The sequence below is a fragment of the Palaemon carinicauda genome, chromosome 27 (assembly GCF_036898095.1).
Source record: "Palaemon carinicauda isolate YSFRI2023 chromosome 27, ASM3689809v2, whole genome shotgun sequence".
NCBI lineage: Eukaryota > Metazoa > Arthropoda > Malacostraca > Decapoda > Palaemonidae > Palaemon > Palaemon carinicauda.
In genome coordinates, this window is record NC_090751.1 from 838,984 (window position 1) to 862,687 (window position 23,704).

The 23,704-nt window shown below is 39.0% G+C and overlaps 1 protein-coding gene and 1 long non-coding RNA gene across 3 annotated transcripts in view; one reads left to right on the forward strand and one right to left on the reverse strand.

Annotated features, from left to right (window-relative positions):
* LOC137620489 (uncharacterized) lies at nucleotides 1-23,266 on the forward strand. The gene is made up of 6 exons (XR_011040066.1): nucleotides 1-156; nucleotides 5,892-6,052; nucleotides 9,316-9,542; nucleotides 12,265-12,327; nucleotides 13,641-13,826; nucleotides 23,149-23,266. It is a non-coding gene; the product is annotated as an uncharacterized lncRNA (long non-coding RNA).
* LOC137620488 (neuronal PAS domain-containing protein 2-like) overlaps nucleotides 12,355-23,704 on the reverse strand; it is a 104,246-nt gene continuing 92,896 nt past the window's right edge. Inside the window, exons 8-12 of one of the 2 annotated variants that reach the window (XM_068350653.1) lie at nucleotides 23,145-23,251; nucleotides 21,538-21,688; nucleotides 19,241-19,343; nucleotides 17,712-18,855; nucleotides 12,355-12,563 (exon numbers count right to left, since the gene is read on the reverse strand). In XM_068350653.1, the coding sequence (XP_068206754.1) occupies nucleotides 12,550-12,563; nucleotides 17,712-18,855; nucleotides 19,241-19,343; nucleotides 21,538-21,688; nucleotides 23,145-23,251 (1,519 nt within the window). In that variant the 3' untranslated portion in view covers nucleotides 12,355-12,549. The remainder of the gene's footprint in view (nucleotides 12,564-17,711; nucleotides 18,856-19,240; nucleotides 19,344-21,537; nucleotides 21,689-23,144; nucleotides 23,252-23,704) is intronic. The other variant, XM_068350654.1, reaches the window with a different exon arrangement.

Sequence of the window (23,704 nt, forward strand, 5' to 3'; positions counted from 1 at the left end):
TGGTGATGTCAAAAGTCAATTTTGGTAACTGTGTCTGGATAATAAAGTGTAATTTACTTCAAGAATTATAAAGGAGAATCTGTAATTAACCTGTTATTACAATCTACAAAAGCTAATGGGAAGACGAGAAGTAATCTGACTAAAATCTTGGAAAAGGTTCGTATTTTGTAAAGGTTTTTCTGTAGCACAATTTGTATATACCATATACATATAATATCTTTATTAAAATAAGTTATTTTTATGTTTTTAGCATTTATATTTTTTACGTATTTGCAGGTAGAACCTTGGCTAGGGGTTGTGACCTGGGAAGGGGGTCCGGGGGCTTGCCCCCAGCTAGGGGTTGTGACCTGGGAAGGTGGTCTGGGGGCTTGCGCCCGGCTAGGGGTTGTGACCTGGGAAGGTGGTCCGGGGGCTTGCGCCCGGCTAGGGGTTGTGACCTTGGAAGGTGGTCCGGAGGCTTGCCCCCAGCTAGTGGGGTTGTGACCTGGGAAGGGGGTCCAGGGGCTTGCCCCCCAGCTAGGGGTTGTGACCTGGGAAGGTGGTCCGGGGGCTTGCGCCCGGCTAGGGGTTGTGACCTGGGAAGGGGGTCCGGGGGCTTGCCCCCCGCTAGGGGTTGTGACCTGGGAAGGGGGTCCGGGGGCTTGCGCCCAGCTAGGGGTTGTGACCTGGGAAGGTTTGTGACCTGGGAAGGCGGTCTTGGGTCTTGCCCCTGGCTAGGGGTTGTGACCTGGGAACACTAGGTTAGGTTAGGTGGGTTTGTTAGATTTTGTACCCTTTTATATATTGTGTAAAGGGTATATAGAAAAATGCTTCAAGATACATTTTATTTAATTAGTTTACTAAAAAATAAGGTAAACTTTTAGTTTCAGCCAAATTTGGAAGAATGCAATAAAAATATATTTGTTGCATCAGAAATAGTGTGGTTTCAATGAATTTAACGTTTATTTTGACTGCAAACCAACCGATTTAGAGATTTACTATGTATACCCTAGTTCATCCCACCAATTATGGGGGACACCCTTTGGGAACCGGGGTTTTGGGTGGGGGAAGGGGGGGGAGGGTGTTGGGGCATTGAATGATATTTGCAATAAATGAATAATTAATGTTCCAGCACCCCTCCCCCATACTCCTAACTAGGCCTACCGGGGGGAGGGGGGTAGGGCCCCCCAGCGACCCCCCCTTAAAGCCACAGTAATTTTCAGGGCACCACAGAACCTAACAAACCCACCTAACCTAACCTAGGGGCCCTGTACCCCTACCGGGGGGGGCTTCGCCCCCCCTGCGACCCCCCCTTATGGCCAAAGTAATTTTCAAGGCACCACAGAACCTAACAAACCCACCTAACCTAACCTAGGGGCCCTGTACCCCTACCGGGGGGGCTTCGCCCCCCCTGCGACCCCCCCTTAAGGCCACAGTAATTTTCAGGGCACCACAGAACCTAACAAACCCACCTAACCTAACCTAGGGGCCCTGTACCCCTACCGGGGGGGGCTTCGCCCCCCCTGCAACCCCCCCTTATGGCCACAGTAATTTTCAAGGCACCACAGAACCTAACAAACCCACCTAACCTAACCTAGGGGCCCTGTACCCCTACCGGGGGGGGCTTCGCCCCCCCTGCGACCCCCCCTTAAGGCCACAGTAATTTTCAGGGCACCACAGAACCTAACAAACCCACCTAACCTAACCTAGGGGCCCTGTACCCCTACCGGGGGGGGGGGGCTTCGCCCCCCCTGCGACCCCCCCTTTAACCAGGGGTAAATTTGAATATATATATTTTGTTAAATCACTTCTTACCTTAAACGGAAGATGACGATGAAGATGTGGAAGGTTGTGGTTGACCCTCTTCTGAATCATCAAGTACTGGAATACGTTCAGATTTGGTACAATACCACACATGTCTATCCTCACGAAAATGTAAAGGCGAATCACATTTACCACACTGGACACTTAAAGGTAATACGGAATGCTCCCTTAGAAAACGATTCACTACTTCAGGAGTTCCATTATAATTCCCATGAAATCGGCCGATCACATCAAAATAGGAATAACGACATATTTCACACAACCGTACCGGAGGATCCATGACAGTAAAATGACGTGTGATGAAAATATAGAAACCGGAACTTTTGAAAACCGAAAACAAACGACAATCACGGGTTTCTCCCATAATGAAATAGGGAAAAAAACAAAATAGTATCGTTTACAATGTTATATTGCACGAAAAACAGATCCTTGAAACAAGACTGAGAGACCAATGAATCGTCCAATAATAACCCTTGAAAAGAACCCAGTAGTATTTTGATTGGAGGAGCGACATTAGTGGGAGGAGCAAATGCGCATTCAAGTAAATATTGTCACATTACGCAATGGGGCGGAGCCAAGTAAGATGAAAACAGACATACAAACGAACAAGAGCTACCTTGCGTGCCCATGGAAAGATATACACTAAACTTAGAAAAAGTCAAGACCTTCAATTCCTGAAATATTTTTTTTCTCTGTAAGTATGCATTAGCGACAATAATGTATTGAGAAGAAGTGTTTTGTTATCACGTGCTTTACTAGGAAAGTATATTAATATAATACATTTCCCAATTTGGTTGAATCCAAAACTTTACCAAAAATAATGTAAATTAATAAAAACACATTATTGATCGATTTCTAAGGGTTTGCAGTGATATTGTAGGGGATTTCAGTAATTTTCAAGGAGATTCCAGTAAATCTGGGGGGGGGGGGATTCCAGTAATTCACGGTTCCCCGACATTTTTACTTTATTTGACTAACCCAACATCCTCCAGAGTCTTCAACTTTGGTTCTTCACGGTCTTCACCTGACTTTGACCTACTTCGCCATGTCCCAAACCTATCACAGGTCATGTATCGCAGGTTGCCACATCCTCTAACCTGTACATTTATGTTAATTTTTCTCTCTACAATATCACTTCAAAGCTTGGAATTACAAATCTTAGGTTAATAAAGTATGACAAGGCGAGGCATAATTTATTTACTGTATTCTAAATTTAATACAGTATTCATAGATTCAACTGGTCACATATATATATTTATGCATTTATTCTTACCAATTGAGTTGCTTTTAGGTAATTTTTACCAGTAACGCTCTCAATTTTACTATAGTTCCAGTCAGAACAACATTTTCTAATAAAAAGTAATTTATTCCTACAGGAAATCTCCTGTATTATTCGAAAACGACATATATTTTTGGGGCTAATAAATAATTAGTGAGATATACCGTATATATCTGCCGATAATGTAGGACACCCAGTATTATTCTGACCGGGTCTATAATTTTATCACGCTCTGTTTTTGCGTAAAGGTAATTACGAGTTTTTTTATATTTAAATAAGGATGCGACAACTTAGGGGCTAATAAATAATTAGATATACCGTAATATATTCACCGATAATGTAGGACACCCAGTATTATTCTGACCGGATCTATAATTTTATCACGCTCTGTTGATGCGTAAAGGTTTAAATAATACCGCGACAACTTAGGCCAGGTTAGGTGACGGTACTTATGGTTATGACGTATCCATTTAATTTCCTTGCAAATCGAACTCGTCTCCCATCTCTGGATTGTAATAGCAGTGGTATTGTTGGGTTAGAATATTATTCTTGAAAAAAGGGTAAATTTTCATTTTGACACAATTTTATTTGTAAATTGATGATTTATAATTGTGTTTTTAACAAAGTTGTCCTTCATTTCTATATGATATTTATGATGGGCTTTCAGATATACAGGGGTAGAGGAGGTTCGAAAGTGGGAAACCCTATTGTGGTGTCGGGTCATAGAACGAGTTTACTACATGGACGTATCATAACCTAACCACACCGTCGTAGCCAAAAGTGCTTGTTCATTACTTACTGAGGCCCACTGCGACTTCCCAAGTTCTTAAATTTAACTTAATGTGGGGTTTAGATGGTCGAACCGTTTGTTGAACTTGTTTGTCGAACCTACTTGTCAAACGGTTAGAAGAGGAGTTAGTCACAAATGCATAAGCTTTGTGGGCAATGAAGCCCCGCCCACAAAAGTCAGGCAAGAACCGACTTTCTTCAAACCATTCGACAAACGTGTTCGACAACCTAATACCCGTTCAAACATCACGTTCACCCGTTCAAACATCACAACAAGTACTTATCTCTCAAACTACTTGACCGTGTAAACCCGCCTAAAAATAGCGAGTAAATTACAGAGGTACACTGTAACATTACTTGAAGTGCTGGGAGCCTACCTTGTGCCCGCTACTCAATGCCATAGCTAGCGTTACCTAAAGGGTTACCTGAGTAGGTACCTATAGTCCATTTCTTTTAGCGAGGCAGATTTGCACCGACTCGTAGGGGTGCCCTTTTAGCTCGGAAAAGTATACTGATCCCTGATTGGTTGGCCAAGATAATTCTAACCAATCAGCGATCAGGAAACTTTTCCGAGCTAAAAGGGCACCGATGTGAGTCGGTGCAAATCTGCCTCGCTAAAAGAAATGGACTATAGGCATTATGATTTTTGGGGACCACACTCTCAAATTTAGTGATATTTTCTAGGACATTCCGGATGTATTTGACTGTTCCGTAGTTTCTGCAGTTGGCCGCACGTAAAGGCCTTTCAGCATGTGAGCCCTTCTTAATATTTCCATTGCTATACAGAAAGCCCTTGATTGTTGTAGTTGGGTAGTTTATATGATTGACCTTAATTTCAGTGCTGCCTTTGATCTTGTTAGTCATGAGGCCCATGTTTTCTAACTTGAACAGATGAGAGTAGGTGGGTCTTTACTTAGCATTAATATTAAAATTTTAAGTAATAAAAAACTAAGAGTAGTTTCTGAGGAGCACCATAATGATTATTATTATTATTATTACTAGCTAAGCTACAACCCTTGGAAAAGCAAGATGCTATAAGCCCAAGGGCTCTAATAGGGAAAAGTAATCCAGTGAGGAAGGAAACAAGGTAAAATAAAATATTTTAAGAACACCACCACCAAAATAAATATTTCCTATATAAACTATAAAAACATTAACAAAACAAGAGGAAGAGAAATAAGACAATAGTGTGCCCGAGTGTACCCTCAAGCAAGAGAACTCTATCCCAAGACAGTGGAAAACCATGGTACAGAGGCTATGGCACTACCCAAGACTAGAGAACAATGGTTTGATTTTGGAGTGTCCTTCTCCTAGAAGAGCTGATTACCATAGCTAAAAAGTCTCTTCTACCCTTACCAAGAGGAAAGTAGCCACTGAACAATTACAGTGCAGTAGGTAACCCCTTGGATGAAGAGGAATTGTTTGGTAATGTCAGTGTTGTCAGGTGTATGAGGACAGAGGAGAATTTTTAAGGAATATGTCAGACTATTCGGTGTATGTGTAGGCAAAGGAAAAATGAACCGTAACCAGAGAGAAGGGTGTAATGTAGTACTGTCAGGCCAGTCAAAGGACCCCATAACTCTCTAGCGGTAGTATCTCAACGGGTGGCTGGTGCCCTAGCCAACCTACTACCTATATCTTTCTTTACTTCAGTCTGAGTAATGTCAATTTGACTTTTGTCGCTCATTTTTAAATATTAAATGCTGAAATAAAATCCATATTACTGTTTTAAGCAACCATAATTAAATTGTTGAAAACCTAAAGTTTAATTACATTCTGGAAATACAAAAATATAGAGACATTCATTAAATAGAAGCTTATGAATTTTGTATAATTTCAAAGGTTTCTTTTCGTACGGTAGCAAATACCAGGTGATTAAAATGTAAGCCATCTACTTTATACTTTATTTCACAATGTAATTGTTGGGGATGATGATGATGATGATGATGATGACATTTACAATATTTGTGGTAATAAGTAGTATTGTAACAATATTTAATTGAAGACACTTTTTACACAGGAAGTAGGATCAACATGAACGTACTTACGTCAAGAGGATTTTCGAAGAAAGAGGAATATCTTTAATAAGGAAGTAACTGGTCATAGAGTTCTAAAAGGACATTCATGCTTCTAGAGAGGACTTGTGAGCTTCAGGGTTTATACAACACAATTATATGTTCCGTAAGTGCGGTAGTAAGTTCACATAGGTGTAAGTACATTACGTAAAGAATATGTGACTTATAAGTGTATCCCTGTTTTGAAAAATTGTACTGCATACATTGTTCATAGTACTTAACCCTTTTACCCCCAGGCTATTTGGAAATTTCCAACCCTTAACCCCCAGGGGGTTATTTTTTTCCCAGCACATTTTGCAGTATATTTTTTTTAAATTGCTCTAACAGACTTAATTTTTGTCATAGAGAGGTCAGGTTGGTCTTATTCTCTTGGAAAATGCCTGAATTTTCTCAAAAAATTATCAAAAATATGAAAAAAAAAATTTAAATTGCAGTTTTTTGCAAGGACGTACCGGTACGTCCATGGGGGTAAAGGGATGGCTTTTGTGAAACGTACCAGTACATCCTTTGGGGGTAAAAGGGTTAAATTATAAATACTCTGAACACCAGAGAATATTTGCAATAAATTTTATTACCATGAAATAATTATAAAATTCTATTGTATTGCCTTTGAGGAATGAAATTAACAAACATCAGCTCAAAGGTTAAAGTTAAAGTGAGCGAACGGAATACTGCCGTAGAGCACAAAATATAGATTGTTCATTCTGGTTCATTGAATACTGTACATAAATCCTAATCTTAGACCACAGAAATAGGTAATATTTAATGTTGGTTCCCATATTGAGCAAATGATTTTCCAGTCGATAGCTGGTTTTAAGGAGGTAACTTTTCACAGCACCAATGAAGTTATATTATTCAAATGTATAGGACAATAAAACGGTTGAAACCTTTACGACCGGGAAGTAAGCTCCTTTGACTCTCGCATTCAATTACAGAAAGATTATCGACAAATTATTTGGTTTATAAGTAGCGGTAGAGAGATGCAAATAGCCCGGAAAATTTTGATATGTACAGGTTTTAAAGTTATCTCAACTTATAGTATATGGTTTTGGAATACTGTACAGTACAGAAGGCCCTCAGCGTACAGACATTCGACTTACAAACATAAATCAATTCAGATACAGTATTGTATAAAAAGTTCATAATAAAATGCTGTAATAAGGGATTTTGACGAAGGAAAAATCTATTTCTGGGAAGAAGCCTGTGACGCCCGGTGAAAAGTCCTCCTTTGTACCTTTTCTAATATAAATCTTCCAAATATACTAGAGAAAGATAAAAGCATGGAATCCAGAGGTTACAACCCTCGCGAGAACACCTTGTAGGTGTCGTGTATTTAACAAAGGCGTGCGAAAACCACTATTCACAGGCTGTCTTCCATTTAGATAATCCCTTCATCAATGGGGAGGGCTGTGACAGGCCCTAGAGAACACAGTTGGACTACCCCACCGACACCTACCACGCGTACTCTCTAGGACATCCTTCTGTTTTGGACTTGCCCGCAAAGTTGATAATTTTTTTGCCCAGTGTTTTTCGAAGTGTTTAAAAAGTTCATAATAAAATGCTGTAATAAGGGATTTTGACGAAGGAAAAATCTATTTCTGGGCGAGAGACCTGTGCCGCCCAGTGAAATGCTCCTTTAGCATCATTTCTACGGCACCTCGTAGTAACGGGGATATTTGAAGAGGAGATATCTAAATGGCACGAGACCTCTGGTAGTGGTTTTCACGCCCCAGTTACTATATACCGACACCCATTTAGGCGAGCGAGCTGGGTTCATCCCTGGCATTCCTATGCAACTTTTTTCTCTGGTAATACATAGCAGTTATATACCTTAGAAATGATGCTAAAGGAGCATTTCACGGAGCGGCACAGGTTGAGCCCAGAAAATACAGTATTACATAATTTGATATAGTAAGCTTTACAACATTAGCACTACGAAAAGGTACAATTTCTTGGCTTTTGCGGCTGAAAATTGTAGGGATGCCAGATTGGTGAAACCTAACCTTTTGAAGTTCTACTGATTCAACCACCCGATCTTCCTAATCGGGTGGTTGAATCAGTAAAACTTCAAAAGTTCAAAGTTGGAGCAAATGGTTTTTTGTTGACCAGGCGGACATGAGTCTTTTTATAGTTTATTTATGACATATTTGTTTTTGATGTTGTTAATAGTTTATATATGACATGTCTGTTTTGACGGTGTTACTTATTTTAGAATGATTTATTGTTAATTTGTTCTCTTCATTTATTTATTTCCTTGTTTCCTTTCCTCACTGGGCTATTTTTCCCCGTTGGAGCCCCTGGGCTTATAGCATCTTGCTTTTCCAACTAGGGTTGTAGCTTGGATAGTAATAATAATAATAATAATAATAACAAGTTCAACTTATAAAAAGCTTCTTGGAACTTATCACGTTTCTAAGTTAAGGACTTTCTGTACCATTCTTTTTTATTGAACTTATATTTTTAGTTTTTCATTGCAAACACAAGAATCATATGGAGCTCAAATTTCGGTTGTTCCCAGATAGGCCAATTTTGAAGTTTTGAAAACGAAGTAAGAAGTTTAAAAGTGCGTGTTTGCCTTTGGACCACGGGATGTTAGCAAGTACTATAATGTATTCAGCTCATTCTTTTGTACGCTTTCCTGCTTTGCTTTGTTTGAAATACTATAGAGGTTTTTCAATATTTTCATTCCTGCTGCCTTACCCTTTTGAAAAATTCCTTTTGGAGTTCAAAATTCATTGGTGAAAAAACTTTTCTGGTATACGGCCGGAGTTTAACATTTTCTGTGTACTGAAAATGGCCTCACAGGCCCTAGTGTTGGACTATTTAGCCAAAATCCAAGCTTTGTTGACTGTGTAATTCATTTTCATTTAGTAGAAAGATAGATGGGAGAAGTACAAGAGGAAGGCCAAGGTTTCGGTGGATGGATGGAGTGAAGGAAGCTCTGGGTGATAAGAAGATAGATGTGAGAGGGGCAAGAGAGCGTGCTAGAAATAGGAATGAATGGCGAGCGATTGTGACGCAGTTCCGGTAGGCCCTGCTGCTTCCTCGGGTGCCTTGGATGACCACGGAGGTAGCAGCAGTAGGGGATTCAGCATTATGAAGCTTCATCTGTGGTGGATAATGTTGGAGGGTGGGCTGTGCCACCCTAGCAGTACTAGCCAAACTCGGTTGAGTCCCTTGTCAGGCTGGGAGGAACGTAGAGAGGAGACGTCCCCTTGTTTGTTTCATTTGTTTGATGTCGGCTACCCCCCTAAATTGGGGGAAGTGCCTTGGTATATGTATGTATGTAGAAAGATAGAAAAATATCTTCAGTAGTTCATGTGTGTTACTTAGCAATCTGGAATTAAACACTAAACTTACACCTTTCAGATCACATCAGTTCAGAGCCTCCAGCCACTCGGGTTTCTTGTCCTTGTTGACACTTCTGCAGAGAATTCAAGCCTCCAAGATTATAATATCCAAAACACACACCGGTCATCACAGGAATTTCACAGAGGCCCACCAAGTTAGGAGTGACAGTGCAAGGAAAATCAGTACAACTTTCCTAAATCTCATTCTAGGAAGAGAATCGGAGGCTACAGCCTTCATGCACGCAGGTATGTACAGTTGTCAGGCAACCTTTTCCACTTTTTTTTTATTATGAGTTATTACAATAACTACAAGATAGAGACGACTGGCAAAATATAACCGAGACCCTTTGCGTCAATAGGCGTAGGAGGAGATGATGACGAGGTATTACATCTTCTTCCAAATGAATTTATAGTAGTTCTCTGGGAGTTAGGCAGCCTCACATCTTAGCTGAATTATTTGATCTCTTTGCTGGGTGTCATAAATTAAGGAATATTTGGTTTACCCTCTGGATATTTGAATAATTGAAGTATCTAACTGAGATACATTAAATATTTGGTTCCTAACTCAATGTTCCCACCTGCAATTCTTGTTATATTTAAAGCTTCATCTGTGGTGGATAACGGGGGAGGGTGGGCTGTGGCACCCTAGCAGTACCAGCTGAACTCTCTTGAGTCCCTTGTTAGGCTGGGAGGAACGTAGAGAGTAGAGGTCCTCTTTTTTGTTATTGTTTCATTTGTTGATGTCGGCTACCCCCCAAAATTGGGGGAAGTCCCTTGGTATATGTATGTTAAAACCAAATTATTTGGCAAAATGAGCCTAGTACAGTTGTTACCATCATCAAATGTTTTAAAGGCACACATGATATTACATATTTTACTACTGGCTTATTTTTTGAATTGATATATTTTGCAAAAATTGCGACAGCGATACGAACTCCATACGATTCACGAGTCTTTATGAAAAATTTACTTTTAGCATTTACATTAAAGTATCATTTTGGTATGGATAGCATATTTGAAGATTCATCACCATGACTTTCATCTTAATATCTGTTAAATATTCAAACTATCTACCGGGTAGTTTGAAAATTTAACAAATCTTACTAAGGTCACAGTTTATGCGTGTCCAAAAACTCTACAGATTGTTGGAATATTTAAGAACACTTTAGATAATTTACAAATTCTGGTAGATACATACATACATATACCAAGGCACTTCCCCCAATTTTGGGGGGGTAGCCGACATCAAACTAACGAAACAGAAAAGGGGAGGACCTCTCCTCTCTACGTTCTTCCCAGAGTCCCTTGTCAGGCTGGGAGGAACGTAGAGAGGAGAGGTCCCCTTTTCTGTTCCATTTGTTTGATGTCGGCTACCCCCCCAAAATTGGGGGAAGTGCCTTGGTATATGTATGTATGTATCTAGCAGAATTTGTACGATATCTAAAGTGTTCTTAAATATTCCAACATTCTGTAGAGTTTTTTGACACATAAAATGTGAGCTTAGTAAACTATTATAAAAAAATAAGAAATTTTGGTCAATACCACTTACCATCATTATAATCATGAACTTGGTGTGGCAACTTCCTATACTTGTCTTTTGTATATGCTATCACCTCATGCGGATTCACCAGGCCAATTAAAAAAAAACTACATTTAATGTTCCATCCCCTTTATATATTGCTACGTAGCACATTTCTCTCGCGTCATATTATTGAGAGATGCATGGAAACTATTAGCGCGAGGCTAGTTTCATGACCTAGCTGTACGAAATTCCAATTATACCATTTAATAATTAGTAAAATCCTTACAGACCCTCCTTCCATACTCTGGTGTCACAGCCCGTGATAATTTTGTTTTAAGCAATGTCCCCAAGTACGTATTTGATTCGAGAAACCATAGGTAAATTATCATACTATGAGTGCCTGTATAGGTTGTTAGTTTAACGCTTAAATTTAGAAATAATTAACCCGATTGCATTTATTTTTATCCTTTAGAAAATATAATTATGAAGCTTCATCTGTGGTGGATAATGTGGGAGGGTGGGCTGTGCCACCCTAGCAGTACCAGCCGAACTCGGTTGAGTCCCTTGTCAGGCTGGGAGGAACATAGAGAGGAGACGTCCCCTTTTTGTTTCATTTGTTTGATGTCAGCTACCCCCCAAAATTGGGGGAAGTGCCTTGGTATATGTTTGTAGAAAATATAATTATTTTATATGCTTTGTTCAGGCAAGTGCTATTGACCCTAGTATATTGCATTGATTTCTCTCTTATTTTATCATAATACCTAAGCAGTTTTAGAATTGCACAGTGTATGGTCTGCACCAAGAATGTTCTGTATATGCTAATCCTTAAATGCTGCTGATCCAAGCATCTTTGCTTCTAAATGTCAATGGCCTTTGGTTTGATCGGTTTACGTACTTTCTCCGAAGAAGATGATGAAAGGGATTTTGACGAAGGAAAAATCTATTTCTGGGCGAGGAACCTGTGTCGCTCCATAAAATGCTCCTCTAGCACCATTTCTAAGGCATAGATATTGCTGAATATACCAGAGAAAAAAGATGCATGGAGTGCCGGGAATAAACCTAGCTCGCTCACTCATTGAGTGCCGGTATAGAAAACCGGGGCGTGATTAAACAACGACCATAGATCCCTCACCAATTAGACCTCTCCTTCATCAACATCCCCCCCTCTCTACCCCTACATCTCCCCACCCCCCATCCTCATTTCCTCCTCAGCACTTGCGTTGGTCAGACGTGTTTTGTTTTGCTCCGTGTTGTTTTGAATTTTGTCTTTTTGAGAGAAATAAGAGCTGCGGGTCGTAAATTTAAAATATTTACTAAAAATTATTAATTGAATTGCAAGTGATGTAGTTATTTGTGCTAAACCTTTATTTACTTCATAAAGACTTGACTGTTAAGTCATACCGGTAATTTTGATATCATTGGAATCTTTTATTTTACCTCTCATAGGACACATTTCTTGCTATTTGCAACACCAAGAGGTTCTTGAGCAGATATATTCTGGAACTACAGGTACGTATTTGGTAACTTTTAAAATTTTATCATTTTATACATGAATATATGTTTTAAAAATAGATATAATATTTATGGCAATTACAATTAAATTTGCAAAACTGTAAACAATTTATTACAAATGTAATTACATAACCAAGGTTGTTGTACATTTTCTTGTAACGAGACACATTCCGAAGGAATGATTTACTTGCCGTGCCGTGGTGGGAAGCGATGCATATGTTAGGGGTGTTGACCTGTAAAAAGAGAAAAGTTTTAAAGCTTCTTATGATTTATCATTAAATCATGAGGTCATAAATGGAACAGATCAATGAATCGCCCAAGAAAGAACGTATAATCTGCCCGATTATTACCGTCTTTCTGATCCGTTTGCAAAAACTGGCATAAATGTGGTTAATGCAAAACTTGGTAGATTAACCCTTTTACCCCAAAAGGATGTACTAGTACGTTTCACAAAACTCATCCCTTTACCCCCATGGACGTAACGGTACGTCCTTGCAAAAAAACTGCTATTTACAATCTTTTTTGCATGTTTTTGATAATTTTTTGAGAAATTTCAGGCATTTTCCAAGAGAATGAGACCAACCTGACCTCTCTATGACAAAAATTAAGGCTGTTAGAGCGATTTAAAAAAAAAATATAATGCAAAATGTGCTTGAAAAAAAAAATTGCCTGGGGGTTAAGGGTTGGAAAGTTCCAAATAGCTTGGGGGTAAAAGGGTTATTAGAAAGATGTGATGGAAATGAAGCTGTAACAGATAATATTTATTCCCTGCTTCAAATTTACCAGTATAAATATCTATAAAATCTTGATGAATCTTACTTCTAGGTCATGGTGCTTATATGTATGAAGCGGTAATCTCAATCTTAGTATATTAAAGATTTTTCTTGCTTTTGTTTACTCCAGTTGTAGTGGATCAAATATTGGAGTATATTTTATTATGAATTACTTTTATTTCTTGCCTTATTGTTTTCAACAGAAAAAATGCCCCCTGTGGCCGTGGGGGCACAAAAACAATTAGAATAGCGCCAACGTTATCCCTGCGTGTCGTAAGAGGCCACTAAAAGGGACGGGACGAGGGGGCTGGGAACCCCCCTCTCCTGTATTTACAATCCTGTGAGACAGAAAATGGAAATAAGGCAGATAATTTAATTGTTCTAGACTTTATAATGGATAAAACAGGGAAATTATATCTTATTCTTATCTACCTTCGCTGCATGTTAAATTACAGAAGGGTGTTATATGGAAGGCTCATGGCCTTCTTTGTATTTTATTGAATGGGTAATTAATGGATAAAATGTAATATTTAACAGGTTAGTAAGTGGAAAAGTTTCGATGTTGCTGCCGGCCAAGAATATACACAACACCCAGATCAAGATAGGAAATTAAACGGTTTGACAGAATACTGCAGAGTTTGTTTGGGATGGAATGCAAGTAACTCTGCACTGCTAAAGAAGCAAAGAGAATTAAAGTTGATAAAATAAAAGTCGTCAAAATAGGTACTGTATCATTATCATTGGAAGAAAAAATAGCTAGGTCAAAAGATTAGAAATAGAGGGAAGTGAGCATTGTTTAATACTGTATATAAAATAACAAATGTATATGTTCTTTTGTTTCTATGCATACACAAATCTTTCATCCTCTAAAATAAGGATATGGCTTCAGCATTGGTGGAACAGCCACTAAATTGTTACAGCAAGGCAGTTGGTTAATAACAGGTGGCATGATGGGAAGCCCGCTCACTCGACTGTCACAGAATACAGTAGCCACTTTTGTCTTTGGCTTCCACAGGTACAGATGTACCATTATGCTGCTCTCTTGACTGCTGTATCTTTTATTATTCTTATTTTTGAGTGGAAGTACACTCAAAGGCACACATATAGTGTAGTGAATTTTGTTCCCGAGATGATACAAGCTTTCAAAATCTCATGTGTTGTGTAACTTTGTGAAGAGGCAACTGTAAGCATTAACCCTCGCATTCGGAGGGTTCATGCTCTACCGATTAGGAAGATGATGGAAACTCGGAGCATAACTCATCCCTCTTTGTGGTACAGTAATTTCCCTGCCTCAGGAAGTTATCTGATTCACACCGAGCGTCGCTCATATCTTTGTGCCCAATAGTGAAAATTATTTGTGAACACACACCTGGTGCCAACAGTGTTCCCTGGATGGTGATCTCTTTGTTATGTGGTGTCAGTGATGATCCCAGTACTCCTTTTATGACAAAACACCCAGTGTAGTGGTTTGTGTTTTGGCAGAGGAAGCTCTTTTAGCTTCCTTCTCAGAGGGAGTGAAATCATTATTGGTTCGTCAAACCATGACTCCTCTGTGACCGCAAGAAAGAGCATTCATCTTCTCTCTTACTCTTGCTCCAACTAATCTTTTCTCCCATCTCCTTTTCCTTTATCGTACATTTTTTCTTGAAGACAATAAAGAAAATAGTCATGTGGGAAGGCCTTTCTTGAAGTGTGTCTTGGAAACTATAGATTTTGCTTTCCTCCTTCAGGAAGAGAAGGTGGTACTTGCCCACTAACTGGTACCTTTACGTTTAGTCAAGTGAGAGTGAGGTGGTGTTAGTTACCACTCTTGCATCAGGAGCAGGTCAGCAGTCCTACTCGTTCTTATCGTGATATGGAGGATAACTGTATTCTTAATCCTAATACTTGGTCTGTTTTGGACAGAACTTGCTCACAGACCAGTGTTTCATCAGTTGTAGGTGAACAGTCCAACTTGTACCAATCTCCAGCATCGTACGGTTACAAAGCTTAGCTATTGGAGCTTGCACGCCGACCGGTACCTGTGGGTTAGGTTAGCGACAGTAAGCTTGGGGCAACAGCTACCACTATGTACTTTCACAAACCTGTAAAAAGTGACTGCTTGTTTGCACTGATATTAGGTGATAGGTCCTTCTAGACTAAACACCAACTCCTAGGTGATTGAAGGTGAAGATATGCAGTCGTATAAAGTTATCCCTCCACCAGCTCTTCCTTTTTACCTTTTGATTCTGACAATTGTTCTCAAAAGAAGTCTATGAAGTCTGATTGCAAGAAGTCCTGGTACCTGCTCCCATGATGGTCAGGGCACCAGCTGTGTGTCCTGTACAACCGATACAAGATTACCTGTGCCGACAGGTAATCGGTCACTCCAAGGCCGGTTACCCGTATCACTGTAGATCACGTGGGCCTGTTGGCTTATGGGCACACAGCCAATTATGGCACAAGCCAAGTGATTGAGGAGCTTGAATGGCCTGTGTCACCGTTTACTTAGCTGATAAAACACCGCTTCGGTTTCTTTTCTTTCTCGGTACCTCTGAAAGAGGAGATACCAACAATTGGTACTGGTCCCAAGCATTAGCATGCTGTGGACTGTTCTGATCTAGTCAATAACTGCTGAGGTTCTGGGCTTCTGAGCACTGAGCCTGGCTGACGACACCTGTTCACCAGCGGAGGGTACACTGTACTACTGTACTCTTATTTTCTGGGGGCAAGATCATTTTCGACATGGAAAGAGACTGATGGTGGCCCAATTCATTGTCTGCCTCCCGATTCTGCTTTACCAGATCAATTTGGATTTAAGCATTCATATTCTATGGAGAGGAAACAAACCAAGAAAATGGACTGACAAGCGCATAGTCTAGCCTTGAGTTACCGTCAATCAAGTGATGGTACGTAAAGGTACTACTTTTCAGGGACAGAGACAATAGTTGCTTGGTGGATTGGATTGATGCTGAATTCCTCGCTTACCTCTCTGTAATGTTGAGGTTGCTGTGTAAATACTGTGCTCCTTCATTCATCATGCCTTACCCATCAATGGCTCTGGCTTTTCCATTTGTCTCAGGTTTCAGGAAAGTACCTGCCTTCTCCAAATCCCAGCAATGGCCATCAGCAGCTTTTTCCTCCAGAGGCAGTTGGACCATGCTCCAACTGTTCTTCCCCCTTTCAGGCTCAGAGCAGGATGGCTTTTAGGAAGAAGAGGGTGATCGATGCAGAGGTATATTTCCTGCTGTCAATAATGGTATAACTTGCCTTAACCCTCTTCATAAAGTTTTATGATTGCTGAAGTTTCTGGGTATATGCGCGTGACTTGGTCCGGGAGTATGCTTCAGGAGCAGGGAAAGGTCTGATCTTCATCAAGGTTTTTTTCAGGGTTGGTGGAGTGTGAGGCAATTGCCGCACTCCAACATATGCTGGAAGCTCTTCCTTGCAAATAGCCGACACTGAGATTAACCTAAAGAAGGCTTGGCTTTCCTTAGGTCTTGCAGGTAGGCCTTCGATGTCATTTTTGAGGGAGCTGGTAGCTGTGCTCCCTAAGCAAAAGACACCAATCAGATTGCTATGAACGCTTCCAAGGGGTAGATGCAAGTGAGTCAAAGCCGGAATAGTGTAAGAAGGTTCTGAGGCCTGTAAAATGTTTTTTATCGCCTCGGTACCTGTCACCCCTGTGATTGCATCTTCATTGCCCTTCTCCCTTGCTTCTGACACCTTTGTCTGTGAGCCAGAAGTCTATGGCTTCCATACTCCCTGTACCAATAACCCCAACACCTATATCTGTGTCATGAGTGCCAGGGAGACAATGACCCCTATTTTAGTTCAAGTCTTTGATTCAGATGATCACAATAGAAGTCTCCGAGCGGTAGCATGACTGCTCTTGTACAGGAGAGTGATTATCAACTTATGGGAGCTTTATTGTTATTGGTTACTTGGCCCTTGACTTCTTTCCTTGCAATACTAATTCTACACATACAGTACATATTCAGTCTAAAATATATCTTGAAAAGAAACTAGTTAAAGAAAAGAAGAAAATATCCGATGTTTCATTATTTAAATAGAGCCTATCATAAAAAAATGATGAGATACCCAACGATGAAGGTAAAGAAGATCATGCTTCATAGATATTAGCAATGTGACCTACAGGTAAGAACCATCAAAATAATAAAGAAAGAATTCAATAGGTAGATACTGAACAAGCATTTCTGAAGAAAAACAAGTTATTTCCAAATAAGAAGACTTCAAGTATTGTACTTGCAATTTTGTTAATAACAAAACTTGATGCCAGTGAAGGTAAAAATTTTCAAGGAAATTGTATAATGAAATTAATTTCATATCTTGAAAATTAATTAATGAAGAATATGGGCTTATAAAAATGTGAAATGTGAAAAAGCTTTCAAGGTGACCAAGCAGGATTATATAGCATAGTGAATTCTGCTAATTTTGAGCAGCACAACAGATACACAGTAAATGAGACAGATAGCTGCTGTACTTTGAACATTTGCATTCCTAAGGTCCAAGCTTATGATAATTACATTTTCCTGTCTGCAGTGTCTAGGACATTATGATAGTTATAAAATGCTATTCTATATTTAAAGTAAAAATAAAAGAAAATACCTTGGTGATCCACGGATAAAGTTGTACATTGAGTTGGAAGGGTTGGAAATGTCTCCATCCCTGGAGGCGTGAAATAGGTATCCGGCGTTGGCGTTAGATTGGAGAACGTAGAGGTAGATAACCAGTCTTGTTGAGGATCTACCCTTTGTTGTAAAGGGTATTTATTGTCTTGTGACAGATGAGGTCTTTCATGATGCAGGGGCCACTGTTGTCTATGCAGTTTAACATCAAATTCAGGTACGGAAGGAAAATAGGATTGACTAGCTTGATAAGAACCGGCATATCTTTGGGGATACACATCCTGCTGTAGAGCCAGCGTCTGGAAATTCTGATTGAGCCCGTTAGTTGACCCAACGTATTGGGGATACATCCAGCTCTGAGCGTAATTATTCGAGTAGAGAACCGAGGTCGTGGTACTTTGAGATAATAATCTACCATCTCTCTCAGGCTGGAAGTCTGTACATGGTTTGGAGAGATTGTCCGCATTATAAACTTTCTCGTGGCATATGTGCATACCCCTGTTATCAAAATCTTTAGTGAAGCACGGCCTGCAATCATGGTAACTCTCATGAAATTGATGATTATTACTATTATTAATTGTTGGGTGACCTTTAAAACCATTTCCTTGAGAAGGTTCCGTATGAATACGAGGTTGAGAATCTATTTTTTCTTTTGTCGGCGTTGACGGGGTGCATAACAGAGGTTCGATCGCGTCGTGGCTGAGGTGGGGTAAAGGTGCGAAGCTCTGGGGTTTGTAGGTTTGATGACTGACATCTGAAATACCCTTGTACAGGCAGGAAGGATCCTGTATCTTTGTGAGCAAAGTGCAGAGCTCTTCGTCAGCCCTTCGTTTTAAAGATTTATTTAATGCTTGCTTCTCGTTCTTTTCACCCAGATCCTTTGGAATTTTTGGAATATTCTTAGTAAATAAGGGCTCTACAGGATCAGATTCCTTACGATTTTCAACCGGATCTTGAAGCGAAAACGGCACGGAAGACTCTCGACTGACTTTGAGCTTCTTGGGCTGCTTGGGCGCACACGATTTTGACGTTTGTGTAATTGAAGCATCCATCTCGGCTATCAACGTATGCATTGTTTTAGAGTCCATAAGAAGTCTCATCATTGATAAAAACTCGGGAGGCATCTGAAAAAATTATCAATAAATTATAAGACATAATTATCATTATTACTAGCTAAGCTACAATCCTAGTTAGAAAAGCGTGATGCTATAAGCCCAAGGGCTACTACAGGGAAAATAGCCCAGTGAGGATAGGAAACAGGGAAATACAAGAGAAGTAATAACAATCAAAATAAAATATTTCAAGAACGGCATCAACATTAAATTAGATCTATCATATATAAACTATAAAAACTTTATAAAAACAAGAGGAAAAGAATCAAGACAGAATGGCGAGTCCAAGTGTACCCTCAAAGCCAGAGAACTCTTACCCAAGACAGTGAAGGACCATATACAAGAGAACATATATTTTCTGTATACCAGTAATAAAAACTAAAACCGAATGCCTTACCAAAGATGAAACAGATCCTAGGTGATCCTCTCCTTGTTGATCAGCAATTATCGGCAATAGCTTGCGTCTCTGATTTTTAATTTCCTCCTTGGCTTCTTTGGTACTGAAAAATATTAGGTCACTAATTGATTTTCATTTAAGAAGTATAAATTGTTCATAATACAGTAATGTATTTCATAAGCATCTCCAGTTATTCACAAAAAAGGGATTTTGACGAAGGAAAAACCTATTTCTGGGCGAGGAACCTGTGTCGCTCCGTGAAATGCTCCTCTAGCACCATTTCCAAGGCATAGATATTGCTGAATATACCAGAGAAAAAAGAGATGCATGGAATGCCAGGAATAAACCTAGCTCGCTCACTCATTGAGTGTCGGTATAGAAAACTGGGGCGTGATTACACCACGACCATAGGTCCCTCAGCAATTAGACCTCTCCTTCATCAACATCCCCCCTCTCTACCCCTACATCTCCCCACCCCCCATCCTCATTCCTCCTCAGTACTTGCGTTGGTCAGACGTGTTTTGTTTTGCTCTGTGTTGTTTTGTGTTTTTTGGAAGATGTCCAACATTTTAGAGATCCCAGCTCATAGAAATACAATATTGTAAATGATTTCATTAGAGCAATCATTTCTTATAAGGTCTCTCCCCAATTTTAACAACTAAAACTACAGTAAATAGTGTAAATAATTACTAAATTTCTTCCTTGTAGCAATCAATGGAAGCAAAGTATGCCATAAACGGCTAGAATGTTTTATAATAGTTGTCTATGTACTGTATTGCACTCAATAATTAATTCAATTTGACTTGAAATGTTTTGTAATAGCTTTAGTTTCCTGTACTATATTGAACTCAATGCTTAACCCTTTTACCCCCAACGCTATTTGGAACTTTCCAACCCTTAACCCCCAGGGTTTTTTTTTTTCAAACACATTTTGCAATATATTTTTTTAAATTGCTCTAACAGCCTTAATTTTCGTCATAGAGAGGTCAGGTTGGTCTCATTATTTTGGAAAATGCCTGAAGTTTCTCATAAAGTTATCAAAAATATGCTAAAAAATTTTAAAAAGTTTTTTTGCAAGGACGTACCGGTACGTCCATGGGGGTAAAGGGATGAGTTTTGTGAAACGTACCAGTATGTCCATTGGGGGTAAAAGGGTTAATAATTCAATTCGACTTCAAATGAAAGTGCTTCAACAGTTCCATATGGATTTTCATCATACATTTCCGTAGCCTAACTTGGAAAATACCAAATCAGATTGGCTAAATTTATCGTTTTCCGATTTCTTGGTAATTCTTGTAAATCAATCAATGAAAGGAATAAAAGGACATAGGATTTCATATCCATATTTTCCCTTCATTTCTAAATTAATGATATCACTTGTTTGTATTCATCGCAATTATGCTCCAAGGGTTTTTGTACTCTTTGCGAACTCTTTTGAGCGCAAGAAGAGAGGAGTTTCTTATAGAACTAATTATTTTATTAGTCTACATCTATTCATTGTGAAAAAAGTTGTTTTTCTTTGGATATATAAATTATTATAATTGGTTTTATAAGTATCTAGGTATTTTGAATATCTAAATAGATGAATAATGCATGAAATAAATAAAGGAAATAGATATATGGTAAGATAAACCCCTCCGAATGTTTGTTGAATGTTAAATATTTTTTCAAACTATCTTTCTTGCATGTACAATATTTCACGTGTTGGTTGTACAGTATTTACAAGCATCAAAACCTCTGAAGGGACTTACCCCACAACAGTAAGCATCAAAACCTCTGAAGGGACTTACCCCACAACAGTAAGCATCAAAACCTCTGAAGGGACTTACCCCACAACAGTAAGCATCAAAACCTCTGAAGGGACTTACCCCACAACAGTAAGCATCAAAACCTCTGAAGGGACTTACCCCACAACAGTAAGCATGAAAACCTCTGAAGGGACTTACCCCACAACAGTAAGCATGAAAACCTCTGAAGGGACTTACCCCACAACAGTAAGCATGAAAACCTCTGAAGGGACTTACCCCACAACAGTAAGCATGAAAACCTCTGAAGGGACTTACCCCACAACAGTAAGCATCAAAACCTCTGAAGGGACTTACCCCACAACAGTAAGCATGAAAACCTCTGAAGGGACTTACCCCACAACAGTAAGCATCAAAACCTCTGAAGGGACTTACCCCACAACAGTAAGCATGAAAACCTCTGAAGGGACTTACCCCACAACAGTAAGCATGAAAACCTCTGAAGGGACTTACCCCACAACAGTAAGCATCGAAACCTCTGAAGGGACTTACCCCACAACAGTATTGATGCAGACGAATGTTTCAGCCTGACCGGTCTCTTTATTCAGTTCAATGTACCCTCGACTTCTGAGAGTGACGAGGGATCCACCTTTACACTTCAGCCTGTATGACACCAGACCTTGGCCTTGAGAACTTGTGAACACTGTAAGAGAAATTTATATGAATCAGTAAATTGTCAACATAGTCTTTTAAATAATTATAACTGTATAGTATCAGTTCCCTTATGAAGAGCTATTTTCCCTGTTGGAGCCCCTGGGCTTATAGCATCCTGCTTTTCCAACTAGGGTTGTAGCTTAGCAAGAATTAATTATTATTAATAATAATAATTAAATCTTGTAGCACTTAAGCTTAAAAAGGAACACAAAATATGTACAATATATTTCAAAATTATTTACAATTATTTCCCTTGTAAGTTCATACTTATTTAGAATTAATTACCTTGAAAGTACATGAATTAACAAATTAAATATAAAAACAACTTAATTATTTATTTCAGATTAGTAAAATGGATATCTTGTTAAAATAGTTGGGTCAAATTATGAGAATTAATATTTACTTTTGGGAGATTCCTCACAATCTTTTAAATAAGTATTCTATCCGAAAAGGTCCGAAATGTACTACTGTACTTCATTCACCCTTTGCGAAATAATTCACGCAGAAATTTACAACAATTTATTAGCTTTTTTATCGTTTTCATATAATATGTTCTCTTCAATCTTTGACCTTAATGTAATGTAAGAATACAGAACAATAATATAAGAATACATTTTTTTAAAGAAAATAGCAAAAGCCTTAAATTATAAGAAGTCAATATTCCTAGTTCAAATGAGCTATTTTTATGATCCCTGAAATGTATCCTTTAAGGATAAAAGGTCTAATAAGTACTGTACTACTCATCTTTAAAATAAAAATTGAGAATTCCAACAGTAAACTTTAAAATTTCCAGCTGAAACTCATAAAGATCATGAAATGTTTTGGTAAATAACTATTGGAAAATAATGTAATGTAACAGTTAAATAAGTAATATACTTTGGAAATATATACAGAGGAAAAAGGTGGACAGTTGACTATAATACATTTGGCTTGATACTCAGGGAACGCAGAGATGAACTGAGTAAATTGCAGTTTGACAAACACTTCTTCTTCTTCTTCTTTGTCTGCATCTCTTCCCACTTTTATGTGGGGTCGATGTTTCTGGCCAGCTTTCTCCACCTACCTCTCTCCCACACCTCATCACCGGTTAATCCCTTTGATCGAAGTTCATCCTTGATGCAGTCCATCCACCTTCGCTTTGGTCTCCCTCTCCTTCTCGTTCCCTGTACCTCCATTTCCATCACTCTTCTCCCAATACACTGTTCATCTCTTCTCAGGACATGACCATACCACTTCAGTCTACTTTCTTGGATCTTATCTGATAGTTCTCTAACTCCTGTGGTACCCCTAATTACCTCATTCCGTATCTTATCTCTTCATGTCTCCCCACACATCCAGTGACAAACACACTATGTAAAAATACTCGATTGAGGAGCAAAATAAAAATAGAAATAAAATTTTAAAGCATTGTACTGTACTATCATTTATAAAGATTAAATACTTACTCAGGTTATGAGCAACCATTGACCACACCATGTCTTCCGAATGCATATACTTGAACGCGGACGTCCCAATGACTTCAGATGGCATGAGACCCGTGACGAAGGAAATCCTAAACAAACCAAAGAAGCAATTTAATACTCAAAGAGTTTTATTTATAGTAATATTTTAAATTCATTCACTTAGTCTAAACTTCTCTTGTAAAAATGTCATAGGAAAGAAAAATGCTACATTAACTTTCCTCTACAGACCTCAATATTAATATCCACTACCATAGTTAATGACCTATACTAAATTATTTTTAATGAGGCGCATTTGCAACCACTCGCAGGATTGCCTTTTTAGGTTGGAAAAAGTTTCCTGCTAGCTGATTGGTTAGAATGATTTTGTCCAACCAATCAGCGATTAGGAAACTTTTCCGAGCTAAAAGGACACCCCTGCGAGTCGGTGCAAATGTGCCTCATTAAAAGAAATTGACTATAGTAGAGTACTGTACAAGTCACCATGAGAATAAAACTAATACTTATTGTAATCAACAACTATACTAGCAGAGGCTTGGCATTTT